Source organism: Oncorhynchus mykiss, chromosome 27 (genome assembly GCF_057628025.1).
Source record: "Oncorhynchus mykiss isolate SJ-2025 chromosome 27, ASM5762802v1, whole genome shotgun sequence".
NCBI lineage: Eukaryota > Metazoa > Chordata > Actinopteri > Salmoniformes > Salmonidae > Oncorhynchus > Oncorhynchus mykiss.
This window is the reverse complement of record NC_143048.1, coordinates 45552249-45570663: the sequence shown is the minus strand read 5'-3', so window position 1 is coordinate 45570663 and position 18415 is coordinate 45552249. Positions and strand designations below refer to the sequence as shown.

At 51.2% G+C, this 18415-nt stretch overlaps 1 protein-coding gene across 2 annotated transcripts in view; it reads left to right on the top strand.

The window, feature by feature from the left end:
- The window catches only part of gbe1b (1,4-alpha-glucan branching enzyme 1b), a 324598-nt gene that overhangs the window by 262744 nt on the left and 43439 nt on the right, over window positions 1–18415 (top strand). For both annotated transcript variants that reach the window (XM_090224112.1, XM_090224113.1), the window contains one exon: window positions 13665–13782. In XM_090224112.1, the coding sequence (XP_090080238.1) occupies window positions 13665–13782 (118 nt within the window). The remainder of the gene's footprint in view (window positions 1–13664; window positions 13783–18415) is intronic.

The window sequence follows — 18415 nt, the reverse complement described above, 5'->3', positions numbered from 1 at the left end:
GGGTAGGTAGGGGTAGGGGGCGATGGGGGTGGGAAGGTAGGGGTAATGAGCGATGGGGGTGGGTAGGTAGGGGTAAGGAGCGATGGGGGTGGGCGGGTAGGGGTAAGGAGCGATGGGGGTGGACAGGTAGGGGTAGGGGGCGATGGGGGTGGGTAGGTAGGGGTAGGGAGCGATGGGGGTGGGTAGGTAGGGGTAGTGAGCGATGGGGGTGGGTAGGGCGCGATGGGGGTGGGTAGGGAGCGATGGGGTTGGGTAGGTAGGGGTAAGGAGCGATGGGGGTGGGTAGGTAGGGGTAGTGAGCGATGGGGGTAGGTGGGGAGCGATGGGGGTGGGTAGGGAGCGATGGGGTTGGGTAGGTAGGGGTAAGGAGCGATGGGGGTGGGTAGGTAGGGGTAAGGAGCGATGGGGGTGGGCGGGTAGGGGTAGGGGACGATGGGGGTGGGCAGGTAGGGGTAGGGAGTGATGGGGGTGGGTAGGTAGGGGTAGTGAGCGATGGGGGTGGGTAGGTAGGGTTAGGGAGCGATGGGGGTGGGTAGGTAGGGGTAGTGAGCGATGGGGGTGGGTAGGTAGGGGTAGTGAGCGATGGGGGTGGGTGGTAGGGGTAATGAGCGATGGGGGTGGGTAGGTAGGGGTAGGGGACGATGGGGGTGGGTAGGTAGGGGTAAGGACCGATGGGGGTGGGTAGGTAGGAGTAGGGAGCGATGGGGGTGGGTAGGTAGGGGTAGGGGACGATGGGGGTGGGTAGGTAGGGGTAGGGGACGATGGGGGTGGGCAGGTAGGGGTAAGGAGCGATGGGGGTGGGCGGGTAGGGGTAGGGGGCGATGGGGGTGGGTAGGTAGGGGTAGGGAGCGATGGGGGTGGGCAGGTAGGGGTAGGGGGCGATGGGGGTGGGTAGGTAGGGGTAGGGGGCGATGGGGGTGGGTAGGTAGGGGTAATGAGCGATGGGGGTGGGTAGGTAGGGGTAAGGAGCGATGGGGGTGGGCGGGTAGGGGTAAGGAGCGATGGGGGTGGGCAGGTAGGGGTAGGGGACGATGGGGGTGGGCGCGTAGGGGTAAGGAGCGATGGGGGTGGGCAGGTAGGGGTAGGGGACGATGGGGGTGGGCAGGAAGGGGTAGGGAGCGATGGGGGTGGGTAGGTAGGGGTAGTGACCGATGGGGGTGGGTAGGGCGCGATGGGGGTGGGTAGGTAGGGGTAGGGGACGATGGGGGTGGGTAGGTAGGGGTAGGGGACGATGGGGGTGGGCAGGTAGGGGTAAGGAGCGATGGGGGTGGGCGGGTAGGGGTAGGGGGCGATGGGGGTGGGTAGGTAGGGGTAAGGAGCGATGGGGGTGGGTAGGTAGGGGTAAGGAGCGATGGGGGTGGGCGCGTAGGGGTAAGGAGCGATGGGGGTGGGTAGGTAGGGGTAGTGAGCGATGGGGGTGGGTAGGTAGGAGTAGTGAGCGATGGGGGTGGGTAGGTAGGAGTAGTGAGCGATGGGGGTGGGTAGGGAGGGTTGATTAGGGACTAGCTGAATGAGTGTCAATCTGTAGGTAGGTGTAGGGATCGATGGGGGTGGGTAGGTAGGGGTAGTGAGCGATGGGGGTGGGTGGTAGGGGTAATGAGCGATGGGGGTGGGTAGGTAGGGGTAGTGAGCGATGGGGGTGGGTAGGTAGGGGTAGGGAGCGATGGGGGTGGGTAGGTAGGGGTAGTGAGCGATGGGGGTGGGTAGGTAGGGGTAGTGAGCGATGGGGGTGGGTGGTAGGGGTAATGAGCGATGGGGGTGGGTAGGTAGGGGTAGGGGATGATGGGGGTGGGTAGGTAGGGGTAAGGAGCAATGGGGGTGGGTAAGTAGGGGTAAGGAGCGATGGGGGTGGGTAGTTAGGAGTAGGGAGCGATGGGGGTGGGTAGGTAGGGGTAGGGGACGATAGGGGTGGGTAGGTAGGGGTAGGGGACGATGGGGGTGGGCAGGTAGGGGTAAGGAGCGATGGGGGTGGGCGGGTAGGGGTAGGGGACGATGGGGGTGGGCAGGTAGGGGTAGGGGACGATGGGGGTGGGCAGGTAGGGGTAGGGGGCGATGGGGGTGGGTAGGTAGGGGTAGGGAGCGATGGGGGTGGGTAGGTGGGGGTAGTGAGCGATGGGGGTGGGTAGGTAGGGGTAAGGAGCGATGGGGGTGGGCAGGTAGGGGTAGGGGGCGATGGGGGTGGGTAGGTAGGGGTAGGGAGCGATGGGGGTGGGTAGGTGGGGGTAGTGAGCGATGGGGGTGGGTAGGGAGCGATGGGGGTGGGTAGGGAGCGATGGGGTTGGGTAGGTAGGGGTAAGGAGCGATGGGGGTGGGTTGGTAGGGGTAAGGAGCGATGGGGGTGGGTAGGTAGGGGTAGTGAGCGATGGGGGTGGGTAGGTAGGGGTAAGGAGCGATGGGGGTGGGTAGGTAGGGGTAGTGAGCGATGGGGGTGGGTAGGTAGGGGTAAGGAGCGATTGGGGTGGGTAGGTAGGGGTAGTGAGCGATGGGGGTGGGTAGGTAGGGGTAGTGAGCGATGGGGGTGTGTAGGGAGGGGTGATTAGGGACTAGCTGAATGAGTGTCAATCTGTAGGTAGGGGTAGGGATCGATGGGGGTGGGTAGGTAGGAGTAGTGAGCGATGGGGGTGGGTAGGTAGGGGTAGTTGGCGATGGGGGTGGGTAGGTAGGGGTAGTGAGCGATGGGGGTGGGTAGGGAGGGGTGATTAGGGACTAGCTGAATGAGTGTCAATCTGTAGGTAGGGGTAGGGATCGATGGGGGTGGGTAGGTAGGAGTAATGAGCGATGGGGGTGGGTAGGTAGGGGTAGTTGGCGATGGGGGTGGGTAGGTAGGGGTAAGGAGCGATGGGGTGGGTAGGTAGGGATAGGGAGCGATGGGGTGGGTAGGTAGGGGTAGGGGGCGATGGGGGTGAGTAGGTAGGGGTAATGAGCGATGGGGGTGGGTAGGAAGTGATGTGTAGGGAGCGATGGGGGTGGGTAGGAAGCGATGGGGGTCGGTAGGAAGTGATGTGTAGGGAGCGATGGGGGTGGGTAGGAAGCGATGGGGGTCGGTAGGAAGTGATGTGTAGGGAGCGATGGGGGTGGGTAGGAAGCGATGGGTAGGAGCGATGGGTAGGAGCGATGGGGTGGGTAGGGAGCGATGGGGGTGGGTAGGAAGCGAAGGGGGTCGGTAGGAAGTGATGTGTAGGGAGCGATGGGGGTGGGTAGGAAGCGATGGGTAGGAAGCGATGGGGGTGGGTAGGAAGTGATGTGTAGGGAGCGATGGGGTGGGTAGGAAATGATGGGGGTGGGTAGGGAGCGATGGGGGTGGGTAGGGAGCGATGGGGGTGGGTAGGAAGCAATGGGGGTGGGTAGGAGGTGATGGGGGTGGGTAGGAAGCGATGGGGGTGGGTAGGAAGCGATGGGGGTGGGTAGGAGGTGATGGGGGTGGGTAGGGAGCGATGGGGGTGGGTAGGAGGTGATGGGGGTGGTTAGGGAGCAATGAGGGTGGGTAGGAGGGGGTGGGTAGGGAGCAATGGGAGTGGGTAGGAAGCGATGGGGGTGGGTAGGGAGCGATGGGGGTGGGTAGGAGGTGATGGGGGTGGGTAGGGAGCGATGGGGGTGGGTAGGAGGTGATGGGGGTGGTTAGGGAGCAATGAGGGTGGGTAGGAGGGGGTGGGTAGGGAGCAATGGGAGTGGGTAGGAAGCGATGGGGGTGGGTAGGGAGCGATGGGTAGGGAGCAATGGGGGTGGGTAGGGAGCGATGGGGGTGGGTACGGAGCGATGGGGGTGGGTAGGGGGCAATGGGGGTGGGTAGGGAGCAATGGGGGTGGGTAGGGAGCGATGGGAGTGGGTAGGAGGTGATGGGGGTGGGTAGGAGGTGATGGGGTGGGTAGGGAGCGATGGGGGTGGGTAGGAGGTGATGGGGGTGGGTAGGGAGCAATGGGGTTGGGTAGGAGGTGATGGGGGTGGGTAGGGAGCAATGGGGGTGGGTAGGAGGTTATGGGGGTGGGTAGGGAGCGATGGGGGTGGGTAGGAGATGATGGGGGTGGGTAGGGAGCGATGGGAGTGGGTAGGGAGCGATGGGGGTGGGTAGGAGGTGATGGGGGTGGGTAGGGAGTGATGGGGGTGGGTAGGAGGTGATGGGGTGTGTAGGGAGCAATGGGGGTGGGTAGGAGGTGATGGGGGTGGGTAGGAGGTGATGGGGGTGGGTAGGGAGCAATGGGGGTGGGTAGGAGGTGATGGATGTGGGTAGGAGGCGATGGGGGTGGGTAGGAGGTGATGGGGGTGGGTAGGGAGCAATGGGGATGGGTAGGAGGTGATGGGGGTGGGTAGGAGGTGGTGGGGGTGGGTAGGAAGCGATGGGGGTGGGTAGGAGGTGATGGGGGTGGGTAGGGAGCAATGGGGGATGGTAGGAGGTGATGGGGGTGGGTAGGGAGCAATGGGGGTGGGTAGGAGGTGATGGGGGTGGGTAGGGAGCGATGGGGGTGGGTAGGAGGTGATGGGGTGTGTAGGGAGCAATGGGGGTGGGTAGGAGGTGATGGGGGTGGGTAGGGAGCAATGGGGATGGGTAGGAGGTGATGGGGGTGGGTAGGAGGTGATGGGGGTGGGTAGGGAGCAATGGGGGTGGGTAGGAGGTGATGGGGGTGGGTAGGGAGCAATGGGGGTGGGTAGGAGGTGGTGGGGGTGGGTAGGGAGCAATGGGGGTGGGTAGGAGGTGATGGGGGTGGGTAGGGAGCGATGGGGGTGGGTAGGAGATGATGGGGGTGGGTAGGGAGCGATGGGAGTGGGTAGGGAGCGATGGGGGTGGGTAGGAGGTGATGGGGTGGGTAGGGAGCAATGGGGGTGGGTAGGAGGTGATGGGGGTGGGTAGGAGGTGATGGGGGTGGGTAGGTAGCAATGGGGGTGGGTAGGAGGTGATGGATGTGGGTAGGAAGCGATGGGGGTGGGTAGGAGGTGATGGGGGTGGGTAGGAGGTGATGGGGGTGGGTAGGGAGGGGTGATTAGGGACTAGCTGAATGAGTGTCAATCTGTAGGTAGGGGTAGGGATCGATGGGGGTGGGTAGGTAGGAGTAATGAGCGATGGGGGTGGGTAGGTAGGGGTAGTTGGCGATGGGGGTGGGTAGGTAGGGGTAAGGAGCGATGGGGTGGGTAGGTAGGGGTAGGGAGCGATGGGGTGGGTAGGTAGGGGTAGGGGGCGATGGGGGTGAGTAGGTAGGGGTAATGAGCGATGGGGGTGGGTAGGAAGTGATGTGTAGGGAGCGATGGGGGTGGGTAGGAAGCGATGGGGTCGGTAGGAAGTGATGTGTAGGGAGCGATGGGGGTGGGTAGGAAGCGATGGGGGTCGGTAGGAAGTGATGTGTAGGGAGCGATGGGGGTGGGTAGGAAGCGATGGGTAGGAGCGATGGGTAGGAGCGATGGGGTGGGTAGGGAGCGATGGGGGTGGGTAGGAAGCGAAGGGGGTCGGTAGGAAGTGATGTGTAGGGAGCGATGGGGGTGGGTAGGAAGCGATGGGTAGGAGCGATGGGTAGGAAGCGATGGGTAGGAAGCGATGGGGGTGGGTAGGAAGTGATGTGTAGGGAGCGATGGGGTGGGTAGGAAATGATGGGGGTGGGTAGGGAGCGATGGGGGTGGGTAGGGAGCGATGGGGGTGGGTAGGAGGTGATGGGGGTGGGTAGGGAGCAATGGGGGTGGGTAGGAGGTGATGGGGGTGGGTAGGGAGCGATGGGGGTGGGTAGGAGATGATGGGGGTGGGTAGGGAGCGATGGGAGTGGGTAGGAGATGATAGGGGTGGGTAGGGAGCGATGGGAGTGGGTAGGAGATGATAGGGGTGGGTAGGGAGCGATGGGAGTGGGTAGGGAGCGATGGGGGTGGGTAGGAGGTGATAGGGGTGGGTAGGGAGCGATGGGGGTGGGTAGGAGGTGATGGGGTGTGTAGGGAGCGATGGGGGTGGGTAGGAGGTTATGGGGTGGGTAGGGAGCAATGGGGGTGGGTAGGAGGTGATGGGGGTGGGTAGGAGGTGATGGGGGTGGGTAGGGAGCAATGGGGGTGGGTAGGAGGTGATGGGGGTGGGTAGGGGGTGATGGGGTCGGCTCAATGCTTCAGAATTGACTGTTTTCCTAAATCTTCCCCCTATTCACAAAGCCTGTATTGATTACAATACTTCACAGCTGAACTGTAGGCTGTTATAGCAGCCATCTGTAGACAATAACACAAACCTCATTCACAGCTGAACTGCGGGCTGTTATAGCAGCCATCTGTAGACAATAACACAAACCTCATTCACAGCTGAACTGCGGGCTGTTATACCAGCCATCTGTAGACAATAACACAAACCTCATTCACAGCTGAACTGCGGGCTGTTATACCAGCCATCTGTAGACAATAACACAAACCTCATTCACAGCTGAACTGCGGGCTGTTATACCAGCCATCTGTAAACAATAACACAAACCTCATTCACAGCTGAACTGCGGGCTGTTATAGCAGCTATCTGTAGACAATAACACAAACCTCATTGTTGAATTCCTCCTGGAGCTCCACTTACCCCAGACAATGTTGGCCAGGGAACATCAAATTAACTGTCCTCCGTTTACAATTCAGCATACAAACACACACACAACACACACACACACGCACGCACACAAACACGTACGCACGCACACAAACACACACACGCACAACACAAACACATGCACGCAAACGCACAACACAAACACACGCACACACAACACAAACACACACACACACACACAACACACACGCACTGCACACACACAACACACACACACACGCACTGCACACACACAACACACACGAACTACAACACACACACACACAACACAAACACAAACACAAACACACACACACACACACACACACACACACACACACACACACACACACACACTGCACACACACACACACAGAAGAGGCATAAGGTTATTTAATGTCTTTGGTTGCTGGATTGCAGCCAGATGGTTTGAAATCAGCTTTTAAATGAGCCTTGAATGAATTGCGATGTGTGGATGGTAGGATAACAATGTTCATTATCTAGTCAGTCATTATCTAACTAATCATATACTCCACTGTGGTATCAACTGAATTGAAATCGCCAGGATAGGTAATATTCCTGTTAGAGTCTTTGAGTCTGTTGATTCTTATCTTTGCGTACGTTATGATTCCTGAGAGATTTTATTACAATGTTTTCTTTTGTTTTATTTTTTAGAACCATCCTTAAATATCCACAACAAAAAAGGAGGATGTTGTCAGGATTCTCTAATGTACGGAGGAAAGGGTGAAGGAGAGAGGGTGAAGGAGAGAGCGTGAGGGAGATTGGGAAGGGAGAGTGGGAGGGAGAGGATAGAGGGAGATGTGGGGGAGGAGAGAGGAAGATAGGGAAGGGAGAGGGGGAAGGGAGAGAGGGGGAGGAGAGAGCGAAGGGAGAGGGGGAGGAGCGAGGGTGAGGGAGAGGGGCAGGAGAGGGAGCGGGAGAGTGGGAGGGAGAGGGGGGAGAATATAGGGAGCGGGAGAGGATAGAGGGAGATGTGGGGGAGGAGATAGGGAGGGGAGAGGAAGAGAGGGAGAGGGGGGAGGAGATAGGGAGCGGGGGAGGAAGAGAGGGAGATCAAATCAAATCAAATTAATTTATATAGCCCTTCGTACATCAGCTGATATCTCAAAGTGCTGTACAGAAACCCAGCCTAAAACCCCAAACAGCAAGCAATGCAGGTGTAGAAGCACGGTGGCTAGGAAAAACTCCCTAGAAAGGCCAAAACCTAGGAAGAAACCTAGAGAGGAACCAGGCTATGTGGGGTGGCCAGTCCTCTTCTGGCTGTGCCGGGTGGAGATTATAACAGAACATGGTCAAGATGTTCAAATGTTCATAAATGACCAGCAGGGTCAAATAATAATAAGGAAGAACAGTTGAAACTGGAGCAGCAGCACGGTCAGGTGGACTGGGGACAGCAAGGAGTCATCATGTCAGGTAGTCCTGGGGCATGGTCCTAGGGCTCAGGTCCTCTGAGAGAGAGAAAGAAAGAGAGAAGGAGAGAATTAGAGAACGCACACTTAGATTCACACAGGACACCGAATAGGACAGGAGAAGTACTCCAGATATAACAAACTGACCCTAGCCCCCCCGACACATAAACTACTGCAGCATAAATACTGGAGGCTGAGACAGGAGGGGTCAGGAGACACTGTGGCCCCATCCAAGGACACCCCCGGACAGGACCAAACAGGAAGGATATAACCCCACCCACTTTGCCAAAGCACAGCCCCCACACCACTAGAGGGATATCTTCAACCAGCAACTTACCATCCTGAGACAAGGCTGAGTATAGCCCACAAAGAGCTCCGCCACGGCACAACCCAAGGAGGGAGGGGGGGGGCAGACAGGATGACCACATCAGTAAATCAACCCACTCAGGTGACGCACCCCTTCCAGGGACGGCATGAGAGAGCCCCAGTAAGCCAGTGACTCAGCCCCTCTAATAGGGTTAGAGGCAGAGAATCCCAGTGGAAAGAGGGGAACCGGCCAGGCAGAGACAGCAAGGGCGGTTCGTTGCTCCAGAGCCTTTCCGTTCACCTTCCCACTCCTGGGCCAGACTACACTCAATCATATGACCCACTGAAGAGATGAGTCTTCAGTAAAGACTTAAAGGTTGAGACCGAGTTTGCGTCTCTGACATGGGTAGGCAGACCGTTCCATAAAAATGGAGCTCTATAGGAGAAAGCCCTGCCTCCAGCTGTTTGCTTAGAAATTCTAGGGACAATTAGGAGGCCTGCGTCTTGTGACCGTAGCGTACGTGTAGGTATGTACGGCAGGACCAAATCTGAGAGATAGGTAGGAGCAAGTCCATGTAATGCTTTGTAGGTTAGCAGTAAAACCTTGAAATCAGCCCTTGCTTTGACAGGAAGCCAGTGTAGAGAGGCTAGCACTGGAGTAATATGATCAAATTTTTGGGTTCTAGTCAGGATTCTAGCAGCCGTATTTAGCACTAACTGAAGTTTATTTAGTGCTTTATCCGGGTAGCCGGAAAGTAGAGCATTGCAGTAGTCTAACCTAGAAGTGACAAAAGCATGGATTAATTTTCTGCATCATTTTTGGACAGAAAGTTTCTGATTTTTGCAATGTTACGTAGATGGAAAAAAGCTGTCCTTGAAATGGTCTTGATATGTTCTTCAAAAGAGAGATCAGGGTCCAGAGTAACGCCGAGGTCCTTCACAGTTTTATTTGAGACGACTGAACAACCAGTAAGATTAATTGTCAGATTCAACAGAAGATCTCTTTGTTTCTTGGGACCTAGAGTTTAAAAGTAGAAAGTTTGCAGCCATCCACTTCCTTATGTCTGAAACACATGCTTCTAGCAAGGGCAATTTTGGGGCTTCACCATGTTTCATTGAAATGTACAGCTGTGTGTCATCCGCATAGCAGTGAAAGTTAACATAATGTTTTCGAATAACATCCCCAAGAGGTAAAATATATAGTGAAAACAATAGTGGTCCTAAAACGGTACCTTGAGGAACACCGAAATTTACAGTTGATTTGTAAGAGGACAAACCATTCACAGAGACAAACTGATATCTTTCCGACAGATAAGATCTAAACCAGGCCAGAACTTGTCCGTGTAGACCAATTTGGGTTTCCAATCTCTCCAAAAGAATGGTGATCGATGGTATCAAAAGCAGCACTAAGGTCTAGGAGCACGAGGACAGATGCAGAGCCTCGGTCCGATGCCATTAAAATGTAATTTACCACCTTCACAAGTGCCGTCTCAGTGCTATGATGGGGTCTAAAACCAGACTGAAGCATTTCGTATACATTGTTTGTCTTCAGGAAGGCAGTGAGTTGCAACAGCCTTTTCTAAAAATTTTGAGAGGAATGGAAGATTCGATATAGGCCGATAGTTTTTTATATTTTCTGGGTCAAGGTTTGGCTTTTTCAAGAGAGGTTTTATTACTGCCACTTTTAGTGAGTTTGGTACACATCCGGTGGATAGAGAGCCGTTTATTATGTTCAACATAGGAGGGCCAAGCACAGGAAGCAGCTCTTTCAGTAGTTTAGTTGGAATAGGGTCCAGTATGCAGCTTGAAGGTTTAGAGGCCATGATTATTTTCATCATTGTGTCAAGAGATATAGTACTAAAACACTTGAGCGTCTCTCTTGATCCTAGGTCCTGGCAGAGTTGTGCAGACTCTGGACAACTGAGCTTTGAAGGAATATGCAGATTTAAGTCCGTAATTTGCTTTCTAACAAGTCCGTAATTTGCTTTCTAATAATCATAATCTTTTCCTCAAAGAAGTTCATGAATTTATCACTGCTAAAGTGAAAGTCATCCTCTCTTGGGGAATGCTGCTTTTTAGTTAGCTTTGCGACAATATCAAAAAGGAATTTTGGATTGTTCTTATTTTCCTCAATTAAGTTAGAAAAATAGGATGATCGAGCAGCAGTAAGGGCTCTGTACTGCTGTACTGCACAGTACTGTCTTTCCAAGCTAGTCGGAAGACTTCCAGTTTGGTGTGGCGCCATTTCCGTTCCAATTTTCTGGAAGCCTGCTTCAGAGCTCGGGTATTTTCTGTGTACCAGGGAGCTAGTTTCTTATGAGAAATGTTTTTAATTTGTAGGGGTGCAACTGCATCTAGGGTATTGTGCAAGGTTAAATTGAGTTCCTCAGTTAGGTGGTTAACTGATTTTTGTCCTCTGGCGTCCTTGGGTAGACAGAGGGAATCTGGAAGGACATCAAGGAATCTTTGTGTTGTCTGTGAATTTATAGCACGACTTTTGATGTTCCTTGGTTGGGGTCTGAGCAGATTATTTGTTGAATTGCAAACGTAATAAAATGGTGGTCCGATAGTCCAGGATTATGAGGAAAAACATTAAGATCCACAACATTTATTCCATGGGACAAAACTAGGTCCAGCGTATGACTGTGACAGTGAGTGGGTCCAGAGACATCTTGGACAAAACCCACTGAGTCGATGATGGCTCCGAAAGCCTTTTGGAGTGGGTCTGTGGACTTTTCCATGTGAATATTAAAGTCACCAAAGATTAGAATATTATCTGCTATGACTACAAGGTCCGATAGGAATTCAGGGAACTCAGTGAGGAACGCTGTATATGGCCCAGGAGGCCTGTAAACAGTAGCTGTAAAAAGTGATTGAGTAGGCTGCATAGATTTCATGACTAGAAGCTCAAAAGATGAAAACGTCTTTTTTTTTTTTGTAAATTGAAATTTGCTATCGTAAATGTTAGCAACACCTCCGCCTTTGCGGGATGCACGGGGGATATGGTCACTAGTGTAGCCAGGAGGTGAGGCCTCATTTAACATAGTAAATTCATCAGGCTTAAGCCATGTTTCAGTCAGGCCAATCACATCAAGATTATGATCAGTGATTAGTTCATTGACTATAATTGCCTTTGAAGTAAGGGATCTAACATTAAGTAGCCCTATTTTGAGATGTGAGGTATCATGATCTCTTTCAATAATGACAGGAATGGAGGTGGTCTTTATCCTAGTGAGATTGCTAAGGCGAACACCGCCATGTTTAGTTTTGCCCAACCTATGTCGAGGCACAGACACGGTCTCAATGGTGATAGCTGAGCTGACTACACTGACTGTGCTAGTGGCAGACTCCACTATGCTGGCAGGCTGGCTAACAGCCTGCTGCCTGGCCTGCACCCTATTTCATTGTGGAGCTAGAGGAGTTAGAGCCCTGTCTATGTTGGTAGATAAAATGAGAGCACCCCTCCAGCTAGGTTGGAGTCCGTCACTCCTCAGCAGGTCAGGCTTGGTCCTGTTTGTGGGTGAGTCCCAGAAAGAGGGCCAATTATCTACAAATTCTATCTTTTGGGAGGGGCAGAAAACAGTTTTCAACCAGCGATTGAGTTGTGAGACTGCTGTAGAGCTCATCACTCCCCCTAACTGGGAGGGGGCCAGAGACAATTGCTCGATGCCGACACATCTTAGGGAGATAGGGGGGGGAGGAGATGGAGGGGAGAGGGAGGAGGAGATAGGGAGAGGGGGGAGGGGAGAGGGAGGAGGAGATAGGGGGAGGATAGAGGGAGATAGGGAGGGGAGAGGGAGAGGGGGGAGGATATAGGGAGATAGGGAGGGGAGAGGAAGAGAGGGAGAGGCGGGAGGAGGAGTGTGTATGTCTTTCTCAGTAGAAATAATGCACACACTGAGCAGAGCTTCTTTCTTTTTAATCATGGCTATCAAAGCAGACAAGTAGAATGTTTCCCGGCCCTGGGGCAGAACCAGGAAGTGTTTGAGGATCTGACTCCAACTGACTCCTTCCTCAGACTGGCCTATGGGGAGATGAGGTGATTTTCACCTAGCCAATTAGGATCCAGTTTGCATGTGTGTTCCTTCCCGCCTAGCTCCTGGTTGTTTGTTACCTAGGAATGCGTCCCAAATGGCACTCTATTCCCAAGATAGTGCACTCCTTTTGACCAGAGTGGGGGAAAGTATAAGGAATTAGGGTGTCATTTTGGACTTAGATCTACTGTCCTGTTTATTGAGGTGCTCAGAGAGACAAAGGTAAACAAAACACCACAGAGAGAGAAGAGCCTCCCAGGTCCAATTCATCTATTCTCTCTCTCTCTCTCTCTCTTTATCTCTCTCTCTATCCCCATTCCTCTCCTCTCCTTCTCTCCTTGTCATGTAGCTACCACAGGCCAATATCGTTATATACCCATAGCGTAAAGGTATATATTAAATATTTACATTTGACATGCATATCTCGTCATATTTGGACCATACGTACGATATATTTCACTGACACCCTGTTAACTATAGTACCTTGTTGGTTGTATTGGCAGGCACAAGGCTCTCACAGGCATAGAGAATATAATGCCCAGTGGGCCAAGCCATCAATCTACCCTAGATTTGTCCTGAATGAAACCCTATTCCAAGTCTTTATAGTGCACCATTTTTTAACCAGGGCACGTAGGGCTGTACTCAAAAGGAGTGCGCACTATGTAGGGAATAGGGTTCCATTCGGTACACAGACTTTGACTGATTACAAGTTCAGGAGAACAAGAGGGATCGTACAAATAAAAGTGTGGAACCAAATCCCCCCCCCAATCAAATCCCCCCCCCCCCCAATAGCCTGCTCACGTACTTCTCTCCTCTGTTTCTTTCCCTACACGAGTCAAAGGAAATTACTTTATTTAATATTTCATTGAGTCAGTGTAGCAAAGACACAGAGATTTGTTTTGTTTTGTTTGTTTGATGAAATACATTATTTATGTAATAAATTAATCTGTTGAGCTGCACGGTTCAGACACTTTCCTATTGGACTGTGTGTTAATGTGGGCCAGTGTTGTCAGTCACACAGCATAACAGGGAGGTGTGTGTAGGTGGAGGAAGGTTCCCCTTGTGTCCCTCCTTTCCTGTCTCTTCCTCATCACCCTTCTTGTCTTCCTCCTTTCCCGTCTCTTCCTCATCACCCTTCTTGTGTCCCTCCTTTCCTGTCTCTTCCTCATCACCCTTCTTGTGTCCCTCCTTTCCTGTCTCTTCCTCATCACCCTTCTTGTGTCCCTCCTTTCCTGTCTCTTCCTCATCACCCTTCTTGTGTTCCTCCTTTCCTGTCTCTTCTTTCATCACCCTTCTTGTGTCCCTTCTATCTCCATCTTTTTCCATTTCTCTTTATGCCAGTGTTCCTTAACCTTTGATCCCACACAGATACACCATCAAGCTGGACAGTGATGAGGTGCAGTACGGGGGCCATGGCAGACTGGACCACAACACAGAGTTTTTTACTGAACCACAGCCCTTCAACGAGAGAGACAACTCTATGCTGGTAAGTAACACCTCTGAGAGAGAGAGAGAACTCTATGCTGTTACGTAACACCTCTGAGAGAGAGAGAGAACTCTATGCTGGTACGTAACACCTCTGAGAGAGAGAGAGAACTCTATGCTGTTACGTAACACCTCTGAGAGAGAGAGAACTCTATGCTGTTACGTAACACCTCTGAGAGAGAGAGAACTCTATGCTGTTACGTAACACCTCTGAGAGAGAGAGAGAACTCTGCTGTTACGTAACACCTCTGAGAGAGAGAGAGAACTCTATGCTGGTACGTAACACCTCTGAGAGAGAGAGAGAGAACTCTATGCTGTTACGTAACACCTCTGAGAGAGAGAACTCTATGCTGGTACGTAACACCTCTGAGAGAGAGAGAGAACTCTATGCTGGTACGTAACACCTCTGAGAGAGAGAGAGAACTCTATGCTGGTACGTAACACCTCTGAGAGAAAGAGAGAACTCTATGCTGTTACGTAACACCTCTGAGAGAGAGAGAGAACTCTATGCTGTTACGTAACACCTCTGAGAGAGAGAGAGAGAACTCTATGCTGTTAAGTAACACCTCTGAGAGAGAGAACTCTATGCTGTTACGTAACACCTCCATCATGACATTGTCTTATTTGGTTGGTGTGATTTTGAAGACAGCTCTCCCAGCTCTAGTCTGTCTCCCAGCTCTAGTCTGTCTCCCAGCTCTAGTCTCCCAGCTCTAGTCTGCGTCTCCCAGCTCTAGTCTCCCAACTCTAGTCTGTGTCTCCCAGCTCTAGTCTCCCAGCTCTAGTCTCCCAACTCTAGTCTGTGTCTCCCAACTCTAGTCTGTCTCCCAACTCTAGTCTGTGTCTCTCAGCTCTAGTCTCCCAGCTCTAGTCTCCCAACTCTAGTCTGTGTCTCCCAACTCTAGTCTGTGTCTCCCAGCTCTAGTCTCCCAGCTCTAGTCTCCCAGCTCTAGTCTCCCAACTCTAGTCTGTGTCTCTCAGCTCTAGTCTCCCAGCTCTAGTCTCCCAACTCTAGTCTGTGTCTCCCAACTCTAGTCTGTGTCTCTCAGCTCTAGTCTCCCAGCTCTAGTCTCCCAGCTCTAGTCTCCCAACTCTAGTCTGTGTCTCCCAACTCTAGTCTGTGTCTCCCAACTCTAATCTGTGTCTCCCAGCTCTAGTCTGTCTCCCAGCTCTAGTCTGTCTCCCAGCTCTAGTCTCCCAGCTCTAGTCTGCGTCTCCCAGCTCTAGTCTCCCAACTCTAGTCTGTGTCTCCCAGCTCTAGTCTCCCAGCTCTAGTCTCCCAACTCTAGTCTGTGTCTCTCAGCTCTAGTCCCCCAGCTCTAGTCTCCCAGCTCTAGTCTCCCAACTCTAGTCTGTGTCTCCCAACTCTAGTCTGTGTCTCTCAGCTCTAGTCTCCCAACTCTAGTCTGTGTCTCCCAACTCTAGTCTGTCTCCCAACTCTAGTCTGTGTCTCCCAACTCTAGTCTGTGTCTCCCAGCTCTAGTCTGTGTCTCCCAGCTCTAGTCTGTGTCTCCCAGCTCTAGTCTGTCTCCCAGCTCTAGTCTGTCTCCCAGCTCTAGTCTGTCTCCCAGCTCTAGTCTCCCAGCTCTAGTCTGCGTCTCCCAGCTCTAGTCTCCCAACTCTAGTCTGTGTCTCTCAGCTCTAGTCTCCCAGCTCTAGTCTCCCAGCTCTAGTCTCACAGCTCTAGTCTCCCAGCCCTAGTCTCCCAACTCTAGTCTCCCAACTCTAGTCTGTGTCTCCCAACTCTAGTCTTTGTCTCTCAGCTCTAGTCTCCCAACTCTAGTCTGTGTCTCCCAACTCTAGTCTGTGTCTCCCAGCTCTAGTCTGTCTCCCAGCTCTAGTCTGTCTCCCAGCTCTAGTCTCCCAGCTCTAGTCTGCGTCTCCCAGCTCTAGTCTCCCAACTCTAGTCTGTGTCTCTCAGCTCTAGTCTCCCAACTCTAGTCTGTGTCTCTCAGCTCTAGTCTCCCAGCTCTAGTATCCCAACTCTAGTCTGTGTCTCCCAATTCTAGTCTGTGTCTCTCAGCTCTAGTCTCCCAACTCTAGTCTGTGTCTCCCAACTCTAGTCTGTGTCACCCAGCTCTAGTCTCCCAGCTCTAATCTCTGAGCTCTAGTCTCCCAACTCTAGTCTGTGTCTGTCTCTCAGCTCTAGTCTCCCAGCTCTAGTCTGTGTCTCCCAGCTCTAGTCTCCCAGCTCTAGTCTCCCAGCTCTAGTCTCCCAACTCTAGTCTGTCTCTCAGCTCTAGTCTCCCAGCTCTAGTCTCCCAGCTCTAGTCTCCCAGCTCTAGTCTCCCAGCTCTAGTCTGTGTCTCCCAGCTCTAGTCTCCCAGCTCTAATCTCCCAGCTCTAGTCTCCCAACTCTAGTCTGTGTCTCTCAGCTCTAGTCTCCCAGCTCTAGTCTCCCAGCTGTAGTCTCCCAACTCTAGTCTGTGTCTCCCAACTCTAGTCTGTGTCTCCCAGCTCTAGTCTCCCAGCTCTAATCTCCCAGCTCTAGTCTCCCAGCTCTAGTCTCAGTCGTACGTGCACACACACACACACACACACACACACACATGGGCACATTCAGAAAGGCCATGCAGTTCCCCCTACTCTGTCAGGGGACAGACCGAGGACTGCAGTTTGTTACTCCTCGGGGGCAGATCGGTACTGTGTTCTTTGTGTTTGTGAATATAGTATCTGTTGTGAGTGTGGAGGAGGCGTACTGTGTATCTCAAGCAGTCACTAAGAGTATAGGATATAGGGTATAGAGGATATTGTGTAGTGAGTGTAGGGTATAGGGTACAGAGTATATAGGATATAGGGTGTAGGATATAGACTATAGGGTCTAGGGTATAGAGTATATAGGGTGTAGGATATAGACTCTAGGGTGTAGGGTATAGGGGATATAGAGGATATAGTGTAGTGAGTCTAGGGTCTAGAGTCTAGGGTATCGAGTCTACGGGATATATAGGGTGTAGAGGGTATAGCGGGTTTAGAGTCTAGGGGATATATAGGGTATAGTGTATAGGGTATAGAGTATATAGTGTATAGGGTATAGAGTATATGATGTTTAGGGTATAGAGTATATGATGTTTAGAGTATAAGGTATAGAGTATATGGTGTTTAGGGTATAGAGTATATAGTGTATAGGGTATAGAGTATATAGTGTATAGAGTATATGATGTTTAGGGTACAGGGTATAGAGTATATGATGTTTAGAGTATAGGGTATAGAGTATATGGTGTTTAGGGTATAGAGTATATAGTGTATAGGGTATAGAGTATATGATGTTTAGGGTATAGAGTATATAGTGTATAGGGTATAGAGTATATGATGTATAGGGTATAGAGTATATGATGTTTAGGGTATAGAGTATATAGGGTATAGAGTATATAGTGTACATGGTATAGAGTATATAGTGTATAGGGTATAGAGTATATGATGTTTAGCGTATAGAGTATACAGTATGGAGAATAGGGTGTATAGGGTATACAGCTTGAAGTACTGGGTGTTTAGTGTATAGGGTATTTAGGGTTTAGAGTGTAGGGTATACAGTATAGTGTGTAGGATGTTTAGTGTATATGATATAGGGTATAGATTATAAGGTATAGAGTATATAGGGAGGGTATAGAGTATATTGGGTATAGGATATATAAAGTATATGGAGTAAAGAGTGTATAGAGTATGGAGTATAGAATGTTTCGTGTATAGGGTATACAGTATGGACTATTGGATGTTTAAAGTGTAGGGTTTAGAGTGTAGGGTGTTTAGAGTATAGATTATAAGGTATAGCGTATATAGGGAGGGTATAGAGTATAGATTATAATGTATAGAGTATATAGGGAGGGTATAGAGTATATTGAGTAGGGTGTACAGTATATAGGGTATAGGGTATTCAGTATGAGTACAGGATGTTTGGTATATAGAGTAAAGGGTATATATTATTGGGTATAGGGTATATAGGGAGGGTGTATAGGATATAGTGTATATCAAGTATAGGGTATACAGTATACAGAGTATAGAGTGTATAGGGTATGGGATATAGAGTATAGGATATATGGTATACAGTACAGGGTATACAGTATACAGTGTATACTGCATATAAATATATTGGAATTGTAATTGATGACGGCCTCTCTTTTAAATTGCATATTCAACAATTTACAAAAAAATTATGAGCTGAAATTGGGATTTTATTTTGGGAATAAGTCCTGTTTTTCTTTTGAAGCCAGAAGGAGGCTAGTAATCAGCTACATTTATGCCTTTACTAGACTATGGGGATATTTTATATGTGAATGCTTCCGCTCAGTGTTGGAGATCTATTGACATCATTAACCATGGCACTTTGAGATTTATTTTAAACCGCAAAACCCTTACACACCACTGCACTTTGTATACTAGGGTTGGCTGGCCTTCTCTAGTCACTCGTAGGCTCAGTCACTGGTATACTTTTATTTACAAAGCCATTTTGGGTTTACTACCATTTTATTTGGGCATTTTTAGTATATAGTTTTCAGGGTATATAGTATATAGAGTATATATAGTATATAGTTTTCAGGGTATATAGTATATAGAGTATATATAGTATATCGTTTTCAGGGTATATAGAGTATATATAGTATGTCGTTTTCAGGGTATATAGTATATAGTGTATATATAGT